At 41.5% G+C, this 19,947-nt stretch overlaps 1 protein-coding gene across 1 annotated transcript in view; it reads right to left on the bottom strand.

The window, feature by feature from the left end:
* Positions 1-4,064, bottom strand: part of grin3a (glutamate receptor, ionotropic, N-methyl-D-aspartate 3A) — a 79,254-nt gene extending 75,190 nt beyond the window's left edge. The window contains exon 1 of the mRNA XM_056433174.1: positions 3,297-4,064. Coding sequence (XP_056289149.1) covers positions 3,297-4,064 — 768 coding nt within the window. The remainder of the gene's footprint in view (positions 1-3,296) is intronic.
* Positions 4,065-19,947: the final 15,883 nt, after the last annotated feature.

The raw sequence follows: 19,947 nt of genomic DNA, 5'->3' as shown, positions 1-19,947 counted from the left end.
CTGTAATTTGATATTTCAAGATAGATAAGCAGCTTGAGTGTAAGTTGAACTCAGTATAGCGTTATTATAAACTGTTGCTTCTGCTGAAATATCAACATTTTATATAAAAAAGTGATTTTGAGAAAATTACTGTAGTCTTTCCAGAATTAAAATGCACGTGATGAAACTCAATTTGAAAGGAGAAGGAGGGGGCGGAGCTTTCCAGAGTAACAGTGAACGTTGTCATCACTGGGTTGTTAATAGGCAGTGGGGATGCTCTAGTTGTAATGACTCTGACCAAGTCAATTCACTTTAAAACTGCATTTTTAACACTGGGTTTGTACATCCGATTGTAAAAGAGAGTTGAACCGACAACACGGCGTATACCTCGTGAACTTCTTTGCTTTATGTTGCACTCGTTACACAGATGACATAATCTGGTTATTTTTTCCTTCATTTTCATGTTTTGCTCATTAATTTGTTGCCGTTTTAGTTCAATAGTCACCTCTTTCATTACAGACACTTTTAATTCATTGTTCATTTACGGCGAGATTGTTTTCACCTGATCCCACGTTATTCTTCCCTCTTCTTCTCTCATGACAGTTTGTCTTCGTACTTCCTTGTCAAGCTTTCCAGACGTCTCTCCTCATGTATTCCTTGTAGTAATTTGACTGTGTTTTATGTTTTTGATTCTGCTTCTGGAATTTTTGGATACCTGCTTTATTCTGGACTGATCTTCTGTCTATTGGACCTTGTGCTTCTCAAAGTCCTTTCTGTTTGAGTACTGCATTGTGCTTTTTTTACCAACATCAAAACATTCTGTACAGAATCTGCGACCATTTTTTCCTTTCTCCATGCATGCTAAGAGCATATGTTTGCACATAACTAGATGAAGCAGCAGCATTTGCATGCTTCGAGTTGTCGTATGAAGATGCTTTATCTTAACTTCACACGACCTCGAGGGTCGTCTCGTGTGTTGGAGTTCCACCTGAAATTGACAACTGGTATTTCCCAGGGAGTTTCTCAGTCCCTGCTCTTTTTATATGCTAAATTATCAACGCTTAGTCGCTTAGAGCTGCACTTCATATTTTGGTCTACACTCAAAAAAACGATTCAAGCCCTTCTTAGAGGTGACACATTTAAATATTGTTTGATACATTTAAATAAATCAATTACAAAAATAGATATTTATATTGAATGGGTGTAACACAAAATGTATGAATACTTTCATTTATTAGATTTATTTAGGTTACACTCACAAAAACGATTCAAGCCCTTCTTCGAGGTGACACATTTAAATTAAACAATATTTAAATGTGTCACCTCTAAGAAGGGCTTGAATCGTTTTTTTGAGTGTATTCATCATCACATAATTAATATATGTCTGTTGGTTTGACTGCTATATCTATACTGGTTTGGACGCTGGTTTTACAGCGTAAGACTTTCATTCTGCAGAGCAAGAAATGGGATAACACCCTGGAAACACACACACATACACACACACACACACACAAACACGCACCCTAACCATTAGTTAGACTGAAGGGTTCTGGGACACTTGCCACCTACTGAGCTAAAGTAATGTGAGCGTGTGTGTGTGTGTGTGTTGCCCCTCCCAGGAAGGTTGTGCGTCGGACTTTTTTTTTTTTAAACACACACACACACACACACTCTCGTACTACTACTCCATACTCATTGATATGCAATAACGGCCTTGTTGGTGCCACCTAATTAAATAGTGCACAGTTATATTAAATCATTGTGTTTGTGACTGTCTGTTGTACTTGTGAGAGATTTCTACTGCACACACACACACACACACACACACACACGGCAGGTGTCTATTCTGGAGAATGCTTATTGATCAACGATCCCAGTTATTAATTTAGAGTGTTTAAACTTTCAGCTACTTTTCTCTCACTCTCACTCCAGCTGTGAACTCCACAGATAACCATCAATTAGAGTGTTTGGCACAATAGTTTGGCACAAACCTTCGTGGTTGATTTTCATCAAACACGAAGGCGATACTTTACAAAGGAGTTGTAGTCCTCCTTCTGTGATGTGAGGTTTTGGGGCAGGCTGAATTGAATTGAATAGTCGCTTAAACTTAACCCTGGATCCATCAGGGGGAACAGAGCTAACCATGTTATGTCAACAATAGCATGTACTAACTGTTCCAACAGCGTTACAGTGCCATTGTTGTCAGAGACTTCTAAAAGTACACATACATTTGTGTATATTGTCACAGCTTGTGCACACACCAAAACTATTCAAAGACTAAATCTATTTTTATTGAGGAAGGATCTTAATCAAATAGTTTTTTTCAGTTCAAGATGATGATTTTGGATGGATGACAAGTTATAAACAAGCAACACTCACTGCACATTGTGCAATAACTCCACTTGTTATGCATAGGATGCAGAACTCCTAGAGTGAGGTTTTCCTGCCAAGTGGGTATTGTTTGGTAAAAAGAACTGTATTTATAGATGTCAGCAGAACTTGAGGTTAGAGATGCTATTTATTTAAAAAAAAGTTATTATCCTACACTAAAATGTTATGTTCTCACTCTCTCTTCTGTCTGTCTCTCTCTCTCTCTCACTCCCCCCTCCCCCTCCTCCTCTTCCTCTGGGGGTGAGCCTCTGATGAATACCCGCAAAGTGTTTGTTTGTGCATTGTTACCGCAGGGCATGTGTTGCATTTGACTGGAAACCTTATTTATATAATAAGAGAGAAGGCGCTCTCCCCCGTTTCTGAAAAGAGACACCCTGTGATTGTGTGTTGTTGTGGTATATTTCAGCACCATGGACAGCGCCTGCTGTGCTCGTTAATTTGGTCTCAGTTTGAAGCAACTGCAGCTTTATCTCAGAGTCTCTAATGTGATGCAGTGTGACGATCAAAAACATCGGTTTAGATCACAAGTCGGGTCCACAATGTCAAATCACGCAGGCCATGTTAACAAGATAAATCAACACTGAACAAGAATGAAGAAGTACATATATGGTGATGTTATAACACCTGATATAAGAAGAGGGAAAAGAGCAGCAGCAGCAAGTGTTTCTCCCTATAGCCTCTGTGCATCTATGGGCCAGTATACATCCAGCTAAACTCATTTTACTCACGTCTTCAAACGGAGAGGAATCTATTCATGTGAAACTGCTGTGTGCTACTATCCGTGCATGGTTAGACATCACCGGCCCGTCCCAGCCAATGCGTTATATACGTAACATCTGCAGCAGCCCCCGCAGCTGCATGCTGAAGTGCAGGAATCAACAGTTAACAGCAGTTCAGATATAATAGGAATAACTTTTGTTTTATACCTCACTGTGGCGCGTAAACTCCCTCTGTACAACGCTGACTACTGGCACCTGAAGCGCAAGCGAGACAAACTCCAACATGACAAACTCGTCCCGGTTCCGTGGAAAGGAGATCATGGCGGACACCCCCTGCACGACCACGGTGTGACACACGCTCTCCAAGAAGGACAGCGGGTCTTCGCTCTCGGGGCTTCCCGCAGAGGAGGTGGAGAGCGCGGGCAGCTCCCCGAGACCGGACCCAACGGCCATGACAAGCTCCAAGGATAAATTGTATGGCAGCAACCCAGCCCGGTTGAGAGCCTCGACCGCGAGCAGGCTCGAATCCCGCGGTGCGAACACGCGGTTCTCCCTCGAGGTGTTCTCCTCGCGCTGCCGTGCCTGGCTCCTACTCCTGCTGGCTCCCCGCTGGTTATTAACGGTGCCTCTAGTCCTGAGGCTTTCGTATCCGGGCGCACCGGCACTTGTTTTAACCGGCTTTTCCAACTCTATCCGCGGCTCCTCGCTCCCAATAAAACCTCGACCGGTGTCCCAGTCCTCAGAACCGCTGCCGGCGTTGGCGGAGAGCAAGCGAGGCTGAACGTACAGAGCCCCGACCCGAACCGTGTGGCCGATCCGTTTCAGCACCTGGCATGGCTGTGGGTGAGAGTGAGCGCACGGCGGGAGAAAGACTAGCGCGCACAGCAGTACACATAAGACTCCGGTGTCTGCTCGAGCTGTCCGGCCATTCATCATCATCATCATCATCATCATCATCACCCCCGTCTTCATCATCCGCGCTCCACAGCTGCACCGGATTCACCGTCCAACCACAGAATGGCGGAACACCGGGGCCGCTCAGTTGGTCCTCCTCCTGGCCCCCTGCGCGTGGCCCTCGTGCGGCGCTCAGACCTGCGGCTGCGACCCCAACTCCGGCTCCAATTCGCGGCAAAGTTGTGCGTTCCTCCACGGACACAGACAACAGGCTGCTGGGGCGCGAGGTTAGGCACGAGCCGCGCACAAGCAAAACATGATCCCCAAAAGTGCTTTTTTTCATCTCAAAAGATTTTCACAATTCAAGCTTTTCGATGACTGAACAGGTCGCGGAATCAAACAGAGACATTCCCACATAATCCAGTGGCAGAGAAAATGTGACGCCAAGCCCAGGAAGAGAACAACACGGTTAATGCGCATCGAACACATTCCAAAACAGTGGAATCCAGAGACATCAGATGGCTTGATGTCTTCGAAAGAAAACGATCCCATTATCACACAGAGCGCAGGATTGGCACTTCGTCCTCATACTGGAGATGGAAAAAAAATGAAAAAAAGGTTGGGTTTTTTTCTGCCCTTGTTTCAGTAAACACCCTAAAAGCTTTCCAGAGCGCGCGCGCGCTGCTTGGCTCGACTCAACCTCTCTACCAACACGTGTACCGGCGAGACCTACTGCACGAGACCGCGGACATAACGTGCACGTTCCAATAAGATGTAACCCCGCGCTCACTTTACCCCCACCCACCCCCTTCAGTGGGGGTTATGCATGAATGAATGGATGGGTGGATGAATAGATATAAACTTCTGTTTCAGTCTCAACACATGCTTTATAATCCAACATGTACACAAGGTTGCACTTGTAAGGTTACATCATTTGTGATCAGCGGCTGTATTTCTGCCAGCTGTTGCACTAAGGCAAAATATGATGTCTGCAACCCAACTCAGTGTCAACCTCACATGCTGAAATGTTTGTAAACAAATGCGTCCTGCAAATGCCAACATGTCTACTCTAGTTTTCAAGCTCACAACATATCACAGTTTAGTTTCAAACGAGTTCTTACAGATACTTACATTGCGCAACACATTGATTAGCTGTTAGCATTTGTTTAAACCAAAGCTACAGCCACCTGGTCTTACTGAGCCTGTTTGATTGAATCCTCAGGACACCCACTTAGATCATTAACAGCTGCCGAGGGATCGAATGTTTAACTGATGTTTAATTGCCTCTTGTTGACACGCAGGTCAGTGGTCACCATTGGCCCAATCAGCGCCCCCGTTTAAATAGGACCCCGATTAATGATTGGTTAATGGTATCATCTCGATGAATGATTGGCTAATGGTCTCTCTTGAAATGAGAGGCACGCCTTTATTCGGATATTGGAAGAGCAATGGCCCAGATCGATGTGATACTGCATGACCTCGAAGTACGGGGCTGAAAGGAAAAGGGAGAGATACAGAGAGGGGAGATTTTGACAGGGGAGGAAGAAGGGAAAGATGAGGAGGAAGAGGCGGTGACCAGAGGGGACCTGTGGGAGATAGAGAGGAAGAGGAGGTGGTGACCAGAGGGGACCTGTGGGAGATAGGGAGGAAGAGGAGGAGAGAGGAGCTAAGATGTAGAAATAGAAATGGAAATGGTGGGATTGAAGGGAGAGAAAGAGAGAGAGAGAGAGAGAGGTGAGGAGATAGAAGAGCCGATTTGGAGGGAAAGGGAAGAGCTGTAAAGACGTAAAAAGAAGAAGTGAAACAAGAGGCAGCTTGGGTGAGAGAGGGCGAGTGCAATCACTGGTATTTTTACTACTTAAAATATGCAATACGATACTATATTGAATATTGTTTACTACTACGTACTACTTCGTAATATATAACACTTATATACCATGATATGTATACCCGCCTTTCTTTAATAATAAAAATATATAATTATTTTTTATCATGTCGTGCCACTACTGGTTAAAAAGTGCCGATCACAGAATGGAGGAGCTGCGGTTTAGCTAGATAGATAGATAGATAGATGATGGATATATATATATATATAGTGTCTTTTATTGTTTTGCTTCTACTTCGTCAGAATATATTGTAGCGACCCTGTGAAGTGGCTGTCAATCAAAGTGTGGCACCGTGCATGCTGGTCGAGGGCGTGCCTGTGATTGGCGGAGTAGAGGAGGCGGGTTAACCTGTCGGAAAACGGGAGTTAAGGGTGGTTGACGGAACCGTTGTTGTTGACTTTCGACCTGCTAAGCTGAGAGGAACACGCTGTATGTGTTGGTGGATGCCCAATAAAGGGAGGATTAATAACGTCGTCCGTCTCCGTGTCATCAGTGCCATAACGTCCGAGACGTTACAATATCATGGTATATAAGTGTAATAGATTACAGTGAAACGTAGTAGTAGCAAAACAATATTAAATATAGTACAGCAGTAATGTACAGCACTATCTTATTGCATATTGTCAGTAGGTCTATTAAAGACACTAATTAATATATATATATATATTAATTAGTGTCTTTTATATATATAACACACATCCATCTGTGTATCTAGCTATTTTAGCTATCTATCTATCTAGCTAAACCGCAGCTCCTCCATTCTGTGATCATGAAAGTGATTTCTTCCACTTCAGTGAAGCTTGTCACTAAATCGTCGCAGACCTCGCACCGCGGCCGACCCTCCGTCTGCTGGCACTTTTTGACTAGTAGTGGCACTTTTGACTAGTAGTGGCTAGTGGCATCTGCTGGCAACTGCTGGCAACTGATGGCAAGTGCAAGTGTCACTGAGTGCCAGTGGTTAAACTTTAGAGTAACAGTGGCATCTCCGCAAAGGAGAATTTCATGAAGGTATGACAGTATGAGATGGTAAAGAGAATAATTATATATTTATTATTATTAAAGAAAGGCGGGTACATTATACATATCATGGTATATAAGTGTTATATATTTAGTGAAACGTAGTAGTAGCAAAACAATATTCAATATAGTACAGCAGTATTGTACAGCAAGCATATTTTAAGTAAGTCTAAAAATACATTATCTATGTCTGTGGCACTTGCCAGTGAGGTGCCAGTGAGGTGCCAGTGAGTTGCCAGTGAGGTGCCAGTGAGGTGCCAGTGAGTTGTCGCTGAGTACTGGCACCGAGCGGCACTTGCCACAGACTTGCCACTGAGGTGCCACTGAGTGCCAGCGTCGCTAGGGGGATCTCGCCCCTACTGGCTTGGGTTGCAACCCCTTTAAAAAAAATTACGTGTGTTACAAAGGGTGGACAAAATAGGAGGAAATTGCATTGTGCGAAAGATTCTAGATGATATTTATAGTGCATCTTTGAAAGGAGCCATAGTTGTTGTTGAACCAAAAAAGCAATTCTTTCAAAGCGTTTTTCTTCTTTTTGCCATTACATGTTGCGCTGCGTGGAGCAACAGGATATCAGGCCGCCGCTGCACAGGACTTTCAAAAAGGCTTCTGAGTCAGAGTGATCATTCTTATTCTCAGAGCTTGTGAAGACAGTTCAAGCCTCCAAATGTTGACGATTATACTTCCGCCATTTGAATTGAGCTGGAGGAAGTTCACACCTATTAAAATGTATTTTCACGATCCCATTCTAGTTGACTCCCCATGGGCCACTGATGGGACATTTAAGGGACTGTATGAACATTTATAGAGGGGAAAGGGACTGGTGTATGCAGGGAATAGTAATTTATATTCCTGCAGAAGGAAGGTTCGCCAGAATTCTATTGCAGAAAGCTCCTCCCCTTTCTCCTTCAGAATGAATAACGGGGGAGGATTTTCCAACAGTAATGATCGTGTGATTTAATATTTCGGTGTGATCTTTTGATCACCTGCCTTTGTCTTGTCATGTCGTTGATCTGAGAGGAAGATCAGTGGGCAGGTGTCAGCTTATGGGGAGTCAGTTAATAAACTAATAGAGACACATTGGCTCTGTGACTGAAGAGGTGGCCATTTTTGGACATAAAAGTAAAAATAAAATAAAAAATTAAACATGAATTTAATAGTTTTCCCAGCACTGCTTTTAAATTTTTCTTTTTGTAACTTTTTTTCTTTCTTTCTTGGCTGCTGCTTTGTCTGTCCGTCCACTTGCATTATCTTTACTGAAGTTGACCTGTATTCACCCGCCAGATGTCTTCCCGTCTTCCTGCTTGCAGCCTCGTCTGATTTCACACGCCCGTCCAGCCGCCTGGTTGGAACACCAATAATACTACATTCCCTTTTGTCCCTGTCGGAAAATCAGTTTGACCCCTTGTCAAATTGCATATTCATCCAGGTCCCCGTGTGTCTGCTTTGGTTGTCTGATTTGCTGAATATTTCCTTCACCCGCTCCTCCGTCGGCATCATTGCGTAATCGTTTGGCCGTCTGCCTCCTCTCCCGGTCCGCCTGCCCGTCTCAGTTAGTCTGCTATATCGAGATGCTGCAGACTTCTCTGACCCTTACACCTGACAAACAGATTCCTCCATGGTTCAATTCCCTTTCCAGCAGCAGGGCGTATGAACAGATGGCACCTGAGAAAAAAACTCAAGGTTAGAGCACGACAGCTATTAGACACACACACCTGATCTCTCTGATCTAAATGCACCAACACAGACGGAAAGTCTTCGATGCATACAGGTAAATATACGTAGATTTAACTTTAAACATACTCTATAAATTGGGCATCTAACGAGAGAAAAAGGCTGCAAAAAAGTACAATATCAGAATAAATAGTCTGTATTTACATGTTTCATAAATGTGACTTTATATTATTAAAAAAAAAAAAATTGTTGAGAAAGCTGTATGATTACGACAGAGGTAACTGCCACTCTGCTGTCACCATCTCAAGCTGTTGAATACGATTAGATTAGATTAAATGTTCTTTTTTCCCCCTCATCAAATATCAGTATTCAGGGCTCTTATTGTCGTTTACAAGACTATTGTCACAAATGTCTTGTTATGTATGATACACACTCACACACTTTTCATCTACTTATGAGTCTCCAATAAAGAGACAAAGTCAAGCGAAGCCGTTGCTGTTAGAAAAGCCAAGCGAGGATTTCTGTTGTTCGGTGAAAAGAAAAATCAATAATTAGGCATACATTGAGTGGTGAAGTATCCTTACTAGAAATCACACTCTTTCAGTGCATTCAAGTAAACAATTACAAGATTGTGATTCGCACCCCTTCACTTACAACTGATGTTCTCAGAAAAGAAAGAAGAGACTGATATACTATATACTTAGCTTTTCACACATATTTTCATGATGCATTTTAATTGTATTTAAACAATGTATTTCTTTCATTCATTATAAGAACTCAAACTGTTAAGGTATGCCATTTTTACCAATGAAGGAACGATAAAGATTTTTTCTTCCACATGTGAGAATGTACAGAGTGTCGTACAACTCAGGCAGCACCTATCACACATGGTAACCTTGGTATAAGCTATTATCTCAGGATATACATTACATTCACATCTTAGCCGTTAATATCTTTTTATCAACCCTGTATCACAAAAATTACGTTCCCCCAGACCTAAAATGCAATTTGCAGTTACGTTTGACTGAAACGTATTTCTCTCCAAATTACGTTTGACTGAAGATTACGTTTGTATTTGACGTATTATAATAACAAATACGTCTCTGATCAACGTATCTTTGCCGTTTGTTATCTCTACAATGCTGTTATGAATTGTAAAGCGTCCTCTAGTCTTATTTATTATTATGTTATATATGTTGTTATTCTGACAGCAATAAGGGTTGTCGGATCATATGAATTGGCGTGAAGACTTGCTGCTGGTGACTCTCCTTTATTTTCTTTTTAGGTGACAATACATTAATTAAAACTCGTAAACTATCACCACCTCATCACCACCTTAACAGAGTCAGTCCCATACGGGTCAAATCAACTATTAAACTTGTTATAAAATGCGCATCTGTCCGTAATCTATACCATAAAGTTCGCATTTTAACCTAAAAAGTGCGCTTCCTTGTTACCTTTCAAAATAAAAGTCCGATTTGTCTGTTAAGCGGAAGTAGTATAAAACGTCTATATTTATTCAAACAATACAATATAAAGTCATACATCAAAATCAATAAGGAAAATGCTGAACAGTCAAACAACTCAAAACAATAAACCCTTCATGGGGTTATTTACAGGTGTGTTTACTTCTCATCAAACAAAAGAGCAGGTATCTGGAAAAATCTGGGAAATAATTTGGGAATTGTTAATAAAACATGATTTTCAACTTCCACTGATATGCATGCAAACTAATACACGGACACACACACACACACACACACACACACACACACACACACACACACACACACACACACACACACTGACAGAACACATAGACACTCACATACACACACACACACACAGGCAGAGACACACATACTCACACACACACACACACTTTCACACGCACACACACACAGACAGACACACACTCACACACACACAGAATGACAGACACACAGACACACTCTCACACACAGACACACACTCAGACACTCACATACATACAAACACAGGCAGAATCACACACACACACACACACACACACAAATACACATGCACACACACGCATACTCTGCAGACTGACCTTTGACCTCCCAATTGTCTCTCAGATATAACCCTTCTGCTATATATTAAATATATTATATTTACCTAACTATAAGACTTTGAGGTTGTGGGGGGAATCCCCTCCAAAAGATTCACAAGAGAAAATTGTCACTGTGCCAATAACCCTATACGATCCTTAAAACCAGTCTTTTAGTTAATTTTGCACACTTTCAATCAACTTAAAGATCTGGATTCTTTTCAGATTCAAAGAGGGGCCTCTGAATATGAATACCCTACAGTTTTGGACCGATAGCTCTGAGCTAAGGGCCCCAAAAACAGGTCCAAAGGGTCAAATTAAACATGTCAGAGCTTAGCTTTCTTTTCCAGGTTGTAGCCACTCCCAAATGGGGTAGAATACAATTGAAATTGTTCATATAGTACAAACATTTGAGGAGTTGTTAACCTTTGAAGGAAGGAATTTTTTTTCCCCGGGTTTTTAAACCCTTCCCAAGCAGGGATGCTAAGTGCTATACAGCCTACATGGTTGGGACCCATTTGGGAGGCTACAACCTGCAAACTAAGCTCTGACATGTTTAGAAGAAAAAAAAGCTAAAATCAGCCCAAACTCACAACAGGGTCTCAGATTTGTTAAACCACACACCCTCTTCAAGTCCTGGATTTCAGACAGCCAATTAACTCTTGTGGGTGTTGAGGAAATTTCACCCCATCACCTCATTGTAGGCTCTGTCCTGAGTGTCTGTGTTCAATTTGGGATTTCAGGACTAATATTTAGGAGATTATGGCCATTTTGCACTTGTCAAAAATATGCAAATTTAAGAGAATAAATTTGACCCTTTAGACCTGTTTTTGGGGCCCTTAGCTCAGTGCTATCGGTCCAAAACTGTAGGGTATATCATATTCAGATGCCCTTCTTTGAATCTGAAAAGAATCCAGATCTTTAAGTTGATTGAAAGTGTGCAAAATTAACAAAAAGACTGGTTTTAAGGATCGTGACAATTTTCTCTTGTGAATCTTTGGAGGATTCTCACGACCTCAAAGTCTTACATTTAGGTAAATATAATATATTTAATATATAGCAGAAGGGTTATATCTGAGAGACAATTGGGAGGTCAAGGGTCAGTCTGCAGATGTGCGTGTGCGTGTGTGTGTGTGTGTGTGTGTGTGGGTGTGTGTGATTCTGCCTGTGTTTGTATGTATGTGAGTGTCTGTATGTGTGTGTCTGAGTGTGTGTCTGTGTGAGTGTGTGAGTGTGTGTCTGAGTGTGTGTCTGTGTGTCTGTGTGAGTGTGTGTCCGTGTGAGTGTGTGTCTGTGTGTGTGTGTGTGTGTGTGTGTCTGTGTGTGTGAGTATGTGTGTCTCTGCCTGTGTGTGTGTGTGTGAGTGGCTATGTGTTTTTGTGAGGGTGTGTGTGTGTGTGTGTGTGTGTGTGTGTGTTTGTGTGTGTTTATGTGCCTGCATGCATATCAGTGGAAGTTGAAGCGTAAATCATGTTTTATTAACAATTCCCAAATTATTTCCCAGATTTTCCAGATACCTGCTCTTTTGTTTGATGAGAAGTAAACACGCCTGTAAATAACCCCATGAAGGGTTTATTGTTTTGAGTTGTTTGACTGTTCAGCATTTTCCTTATTGATTTTGATGTATGCCTTTTATATTGTATTGTTTGAATAAATATAGACGTTTTATACTACTTCCGCTTAACAGACAAATCGGACTTTTATTTTGAAAGGTAACAAGGAAGCGCACTTTTTTTTAGGTTAAAATGCGAACTTTATGGCATAGATTACGGACAGATGCGCATTTTATAACAAGTTTAATAGTTGATTTGACCCGTATGGGACTGACTCTGTTAAGGTGGTGATGAGGTGGTGAAGTTTTAATTAATGTATTGTCACCTAAAAAAAGAAAATAAAGGAGAGTCACCAGCAGTAAATCTTCACGCCAATTCATATGATCCGACAACGCTTATTGCTGTCAGAAAAACAACATATATAACATAATAATAAATAAGACTAGAGACAATTCATAACAGCATTGTAGAAAAGAGAGATAACAAGTTATTATAATACGTCAAATACAAACGTAATCTGTTGCTTTTTATCCACGCTATTGCTCTTGATCATAGTGCAAGAAAATAATAGAAAATGAGAATATTTGAGCTGTAAACGACCTTTGTGCTTTCTTAGAAAACGGTATGGTCTCTATTACCTCTCAATGTGTCAGCTTGAACATGCATGCAGTAAAATACAGCAGTGAACACGTAGTTGGCTGCAGTTAGGGGCGGCTTTAGGGACAAGCCTGTCATATAAAAGGACATGTTGGGATGTTTGCTAAAGAACCGTGAGAGTTTTGAGTGAGTCATTTGTTGGGTCCTGTGCTCTAGTCGTGTTGAGAAGAGTATGACGAGATGAGAAACACAGTGAGGAAACACACACGAGCCATGCACAGCTCCCAGAGAAGGAGCAGAAGAGTGGACGTAGCACTCTTTTTGTTATTTATTATGATCATTTATTTAGTTTTCTATACTAATCAGCATTGAACTGCAACAGCCCTTCACTCCGAATCCCCGTTTTATGCTCTTCTCTTTCTACTTATGGATGAATTTACATCATTGTGACTTCACGTCTCATAGGGTCCGTTGGAACTGGCTGTGTCTGATGCTTTTGCCTGGTGAGCCGACCTCCTGCCATGGCCCTGCTGATGTGCCCCCACTCTACCTCCTTCTGTTTTATGGATGGTGGAGGTCTGGATCGTGGTCCATGACTACCAGGAATTATTCATACACTCTGTCATATTCATTAAATGTGTTGTTACTCTGTAATTATTCCATCTGTACACATGACATCCATTGATTCTGTCCATCCTGGAGAGGGATCCTCCTCTGTTGCTCTCCTGAAGGTTTCTTCCCTTTTTTCCCCTGTGAAAAGATGTTTTATATTTCTTGGGAGTTGTTCCTGATCCGATGTGAGGTCTTGGGACAGGGATGTCTGTGTGTACAGATTGTAAAGCCTGTTGAGGCAAATTTGTAATTTGTGATATTGGGCTATACAAAATAAATTGAATTGAATGTATCTCACAGACAGACAGCCTTGCCCCTTTGGACCGTTGCCCCAGATTACAAAACTCAAAGGAGAACAATAGCCTTGTTTCTCGCCCGCCACTCAAAGGAGTCGGAGGGAGCCGAGTCCTGCTGAGCAATCTCCACGGCCTGGTCCTATTTACATTTCTTGTAGCATCAACCTCTACTCTCCCATTTCTCTCCCAATTTTCATCTGTGTGTATTTCAGAAGTTGTCATTAAGTCAAATGAGGCAGAAGAAAAGCATAAAAACAACAACAACACAACGTTCAGGGAGCAAATACACGTGGGGCGCGTTCTACAGCCGAATATTGGAAACTGAAAATTGCCTTAGAAATAGATGAGAATATGGCATTGTACATGATCCTGATAAATGAGGGGGCACCGTTCTTCGGAGGTATGATGAGAATCTTCGAAGAAAATATATACTCAAGCAACAGCAATGAATTGTGGTGTTTTCAGCATCATTTTAAAGTCATCACACTTGAGGGAAGTTACAGATTGCAGAAAGTGGTTTTAAAGCTCTTTGATTCGATGATGATAAAGGGCACTTCATATATATCCAACTGTTGCGAGAGAGAAATGAGCCCAGTTATTAATTTCCTCTCTGAAAGGCTGTTCGAGTGTGTGGAGTTAGGCTGTCTGTGACAGTAGAATGAAGTCCAGGCAGGGTTTTCCACTGTGGCCCATTTCATGCCCAATCCCACATGACACACGCCTGGCTTCACAAAAGTGCCCAACGCACTTCGCATTTAAAGTAGAATTACGCTTCTCTGAATCTGCATGTCGGCGAACATTCAAATGCATTGATGAATGGAAGGTAAGTTCACCACGTTCAATCACTGATGTTAAAAAACCACAAACCAACAACAACCATATCAAAACAATTTCAAAGTCAGCCGACTATCCCCTGAAGAATATATCAAGGGTCAGATGACTTATGTCTCAACAGGATTTGGAGAAACTTGTCCATGCATCTATCTTAAGTAGACTTGACTACTGCAACGGTGCGTTCACAGGCCTCTGTAAAAAGTCAACCAGAAGGTGGCAGTCGATTCAGAACGCTGCAGCTCGAGTCCTCACTAAGACCAGGAAAGTGGATCCCATCACTCCAGTTCTGAGGTCTTTGCGCTGGCTTTCTGTACATGAAATACTTTACTTTAAAATCCTGCTGCTGGTTTATAAAGCCCTGAATGGTTTAGGGTCTAAAAAATTTGTGATCTGCTGTTACCTTATGAACCATCTCGACCCCTCAGGTCATATGGGACTGGTCTACTTCCTGTTTCAAGAGTCAGAACTAAACACGGAGAAGCAGCGTTCAGTTTTTCTGCTCCACATATCTGGAACAAAGTCCATGAAAGCTGCAGGTCTGCTGAGACCCCCAGAGACCCTCAGAGACCCCAAGAGACCCTCAGAGACCCTCAGCTCCTTTAAATCCAGATTGAAGGCGTTTCTGTTTGCTGTTGCCTTTAATTGAACAGATTCAAGGATATATATATATACGTATATATATAAACATATATATACGTATATATATATTTGGGCTGTCAGCGTTAACGTGTTAATCTATGCGATTAATTTGGCCGCGATTAACGCACAAAAATATTTTAACGCAATTAACGCAACTTTGTTTACTTCCGGTGTCGTTGAAGTTGTTGCACTCCTGTGAGTTTTCAAGCCGCGGCAGTCCGCCTCCTTCCTCCCGTCTGCTCCTCGATATTCACAGAGAAACAGAGGGCGACGTGTCGGTGACGCGGGGCGGAAGGTGCAGGTGACTTTCTTTTTTGCTCCGCCCGATGCGCGCGCAGACACGCCGGCATGGAGCTCTGCGGCGCGCGAGACGGAGAGCCGAGAAGTGTGAACGACACGTCGAGACAGAATGACATGCTGCTGTAGAGACGATCAATATCAGACGTTTAGTTTAATAAAAGAACAAAGACGTCTTGAAGAAAATAACCTTACATTACTTCTGCTGTAATCTGGCGCTATAGAGAACATTTCAGGGGGGCGGGGCCTCACCCTGATAGAATGGTGGGGGAAACACTGGGATGTGTCATATGCAAAAGCCTTTAAAAGGTGAATTTAAAAATCGAGAAAATGAGCCCAGACTCCAGAGGGTTAACATTACATATTTGTCAGTTTACCAAGGCCATTGGTTCTGCTGTTGTTCAATGTTAAAGATGACAGGACCAATGGTGTCTCAAATACACCTTTTCTTACTAATCTGGATGTTTCACTGAAGAAACAATTTATCATCCACGATATTAAATACCTCGCTGGCACTTTATAGGTAGGAGCCTCTTTGAAAACACAGCTCTGTGTGAAGTTTTGTCTTTAAAAAAGAATACAATTAAACAAGTGTCTAAAATAAACGCTGTCTGAAGTGATTACTCGTTCATTTAGAAGATGTAGTCTTTAGAAGAAAAAAAAACTTTGAATCGCGATTAATGAATTTCAAAATGTGAGATTAATTAGTTAATTTTTTGTAATCGATTGACAGCCCAAATATATATATGTACACATGTTTGCATCTCACTACCTCATTATTATTTTTTAACTGCATTGCAACTTTTATTCTATTTCTTGCCTTTTGACAGTTTTAAAGTTTTAATAAATGCTCTTAATTGTTTTTAAATCTTTTTTTTCTTTTGCATTATGTTTTGATGCTTTTTATGGTTTTATGTGAAGCACTTTGAATTGCCTTGTTGTTGAAATGTGCTCTACAAATAAACTTGCCTTGACTTGCACGTTCAGGATGGTGCATTGCTTATGAAAATGTGAGTGGAAATAGTTATACTCTACCTCTATAGCTCTCATTTTGGTGTATCAGTTTGTGTGTGTGTGTATGTGTGTGTGTGTGTACACCACTATATGGTTTTTTAATACATTGTTGTGGCATCAGCATCAACACTTCCAAACGATGGGAGAAGATCATTGTCTTTGCAGGTGTCCGGTCCCTATTTAGAGCCTGTGTTTATGTTATTTACCCCGTTAATCTGCCATGTTAAACAATTTGTATTGGATTCACGTAAAGCATTGAAAATCTGCAGTCTCATCCGAAAAGCCCCTTCATGATCCACTCTGTGTTCGGTGATTGCTTCGGCAAACATCAGCAACACGTAATCAATACCGCTCATTCATCCCAGGGAGATGCTTATTACACCAGCCCGTGTGGATTTTCAGTCATCCGGCAGATGCCACCGGCGAAGACAAGACAATGCTAATATTGAGACAGACCAGAAGCCATCGTGTCTTTTGAGGCTAATCTCTTGCTGACGTTCGCTTCACGGCGATCAGCAGCACGCCAATATCTATTAGAAAAGAGGGCGGAGCTCCTCGTGTGAGCAGAAAGCTAAAGTTGCCACCGGAACCCGAATAATAATATGATGACTGACATTGTAATGCTCTGTATGTCACGGTGCTATTAGAGTGGACCCAAAAACACGACTCAGACCAGGTGAAGGTAATGAGGGACTAACGAGGGAGTGATCAGAGGCAGGTGAAGGGAGGTGGACTGACGAGATGGGAAGCAGGATCTGGAATGACATGATAGTTCGTGAGACAGGATGAAAACAATTAATAAAAAGGAAGGTGTGGAGTTAAACTGTAACGCCACAGTATAAGAGACCATGTGAGCCATGCCTGTCTTGTCTACCTTCATCTCACGTTTGCACATTGTGTGATAGGATGTATTCTTTAGGAAGGTTGCATTCATACTTTAAACACTTTGAAACCAAGAATGAGTATAAATGTTCTTGTGCTTTCTATCGTGAGGGATACCTAGGACGTGTCTTTGGTTGCTATCACACACGCCGTTGATCCCTGGAACACACTTTATTTAACGGTGTCGTATCGGTAGACTTTCAGCTGGTAGAGAACTGGAAAGGCGATGCATGTGTTTCTTAATTGAAGACGTACAGAACAGTAAATCATGACAACATTCCCTCACGTAGGCCCGAGAAAATTTGAAGAATTCCTGCACTTTAATTTGTAAAACTTTTTTGCTATGAAATGAGATGCAGAATTGCTAATCACGTGCATGGCATTTTGGAAGGAGGTAAACAAGTATGTGTGTTTTGCAAAGTGGGTGCACGGAGAGGAATTTGAGGATGGGGCCCATCGGAACCATGGTGAAACTCGGAGGGGATGAAGATGACGGATCGCATGTCATGACAGACATCATACTGGAGAGACGGTAAGCGAGCCGGCAGAGTGCTCGTCTTGAGATGCCCAAGGAAATATTTTATGCATTATGTACGGGGATCATTTTAAATATAATAAATGAATACAGTGTTTCAATTTATCTTTGAAATTGTTAAATGGATGTTGTCATGGCTGCTTTAAGTATATCTTTATCATATCATGGTCTGGATGGCTTTATGATTTATTTATCATCAAGTGTATATATATATATATATTTTAAAATGTTTTTCCTTTCTTTTGCGGGGGTTCGAAAAAGCATGCTTAAGTGTCAGAGTACTGCTGACAAAAGCAGGAAAGTCAGTCCATCAATGGCAGTGTCGCAGAAGGGTTGAGTTGTCTGAAAAGGGGTGTCCGAATGCAATTCAATTCAGTTCAGTTTATTTGTATAGCCCATTATCACAAATTAAGAATTTGCCTCAGAGGGCTTGACAGTCTGTACACATAGACATCCCTGTCTCAGGACCTCACATCGGATCAGGAACAACTCCCAATAAAAAATAAAAAAAACCTTTCATGGGGAAAAAAGTGAAGAAACCTTCAGGAGAGCAACAGAGGAGGATCCCTCAGAAGCAATAGATGTCATGTGTACAGAAGGAAGCATTACAGAGAAACAACACATTCAATGAGTATGACAGAGTGTATGAATAGTGTGTAGTAGGCATGGACCCCGGGGTGTGGGAGGGGGCCATCAGCAGGGCCAATGGCTATGAGACGTGATACACAAGCTGATGGATTTGGGCGCATTATGGCCGGCAGGTGGTACATGGGCAGAGGGCCGGATCACGGCCTGGAGGTATGCAGCTGTCGATCCCTCCGCATTGCTGCCAAAGGAGGGGATCTAGAAAGAGGATGACACAGGATATTTTAGAAAGGTAGAAACCGACAGCGGCCGCGGCTCGCTGTGTTTCAGGAGGAGTACAGAAGGCAAATGATTATCACTCAAACATGGAGCTATAGGTAAGGAAGCCAGTATGGCTCCTTCATATTTGATGAAGATTACAGACTCATCCTGGACTCCTGTATTTTTCTCATGAAGTTCTCATATATTTAAAGAAGCTGAACATGTGTATTTTCTCCAGCCCAAAAGGATGAAAAGTCAGTCTAATGTGTACAAAAAAATAACTAAAGACCTGTTTAGTATAACTGTTTAATTTGTTTGCCCCGTTATTTAGCGATCACCTGCAGGCTAACGTTTTGTTAATTAAACAAACATAATCATTTTGCTATATATTTATTGTCAATATTTTTTTTACATTTCCTGGTGGTAACTTACTGTCGTGTTTTAAAGATATTATTATGCCTTAACAAGGAATCAATCAACATACCAAAGAAAACACTTTTAATTGATCAATTTAAATTAGGAAACACAATTCTGAAAGACCTATAATAGCAGCATTAATAGTAAACAACATTAAAATCAAAACTAGATAAATATAAAAACATTAGTATCACATTATACAACTCAGATTGATACAATAACAATAATGACAATACAATTTGATTCGTTATATATTCATATCATAGGTCTGGCCGAATAGGTAGGATTTAAAAGTATGTTTTAAAATGTCACCACTTCCTTTATACTTGTATGCAGAAGTGGCTGAGCGATGGACACTTCCATATGTATCAGTGTGTTTATGTGCAAGAGAGCAGTTCACGGGACCAGCACGCACTTCCTGATTATTTTCTGTTCATAATGAGATCTTTATCCAGACAGACGGTCTTTGACAATAACCACTATCCCATCAGCTAAAACCAACGCAGCTGTCTGAGTCTGTGGGCTCTTACACAGAAATATTTAATTGGTGAGTAAACTGAATAATCCACACCACTAGTGTTTAAGAAGTCTGCTGTAAGACGACTCAGCCATACATCTAAACTGCACTGTTGATGATGTTTCTCGGGAAATCGTTCCTCCTAGGTTATGTTTGCAGTTTTGAACTGATTGATGTGTTAATATCAATTTAAACAGAACAAAATAAAAAAACACTACAAGTCTACTTTGTTATGTTTAGGCAGGGAAAAAATAAAATCACGGTTTGGCTACATTTACAA

The sequence above is a fragment of the Pseudoliparis swirei genome, chromosome 15, assembly GCF_029220125.1.
Source record: "Pseudoliparis swirei isolate HS2019 ecotype Mariana Trench chromosome 15, NWPU_hadal_v1, whole genome shotgun sequence".
Classification (NCBI taxonomy): domain Eukaryota; kingdom Metazoa; phylum Chordata; class Actinopteri; order Perciformes; family Liparidae; genus Pseudoliparis; species Pseudoliparis swirei.
The sequence above is the reverse complement of the archived record's forward strand: the minus strand, read 5'-3'. Positions and strand labels throughout refer to the sequence as shown.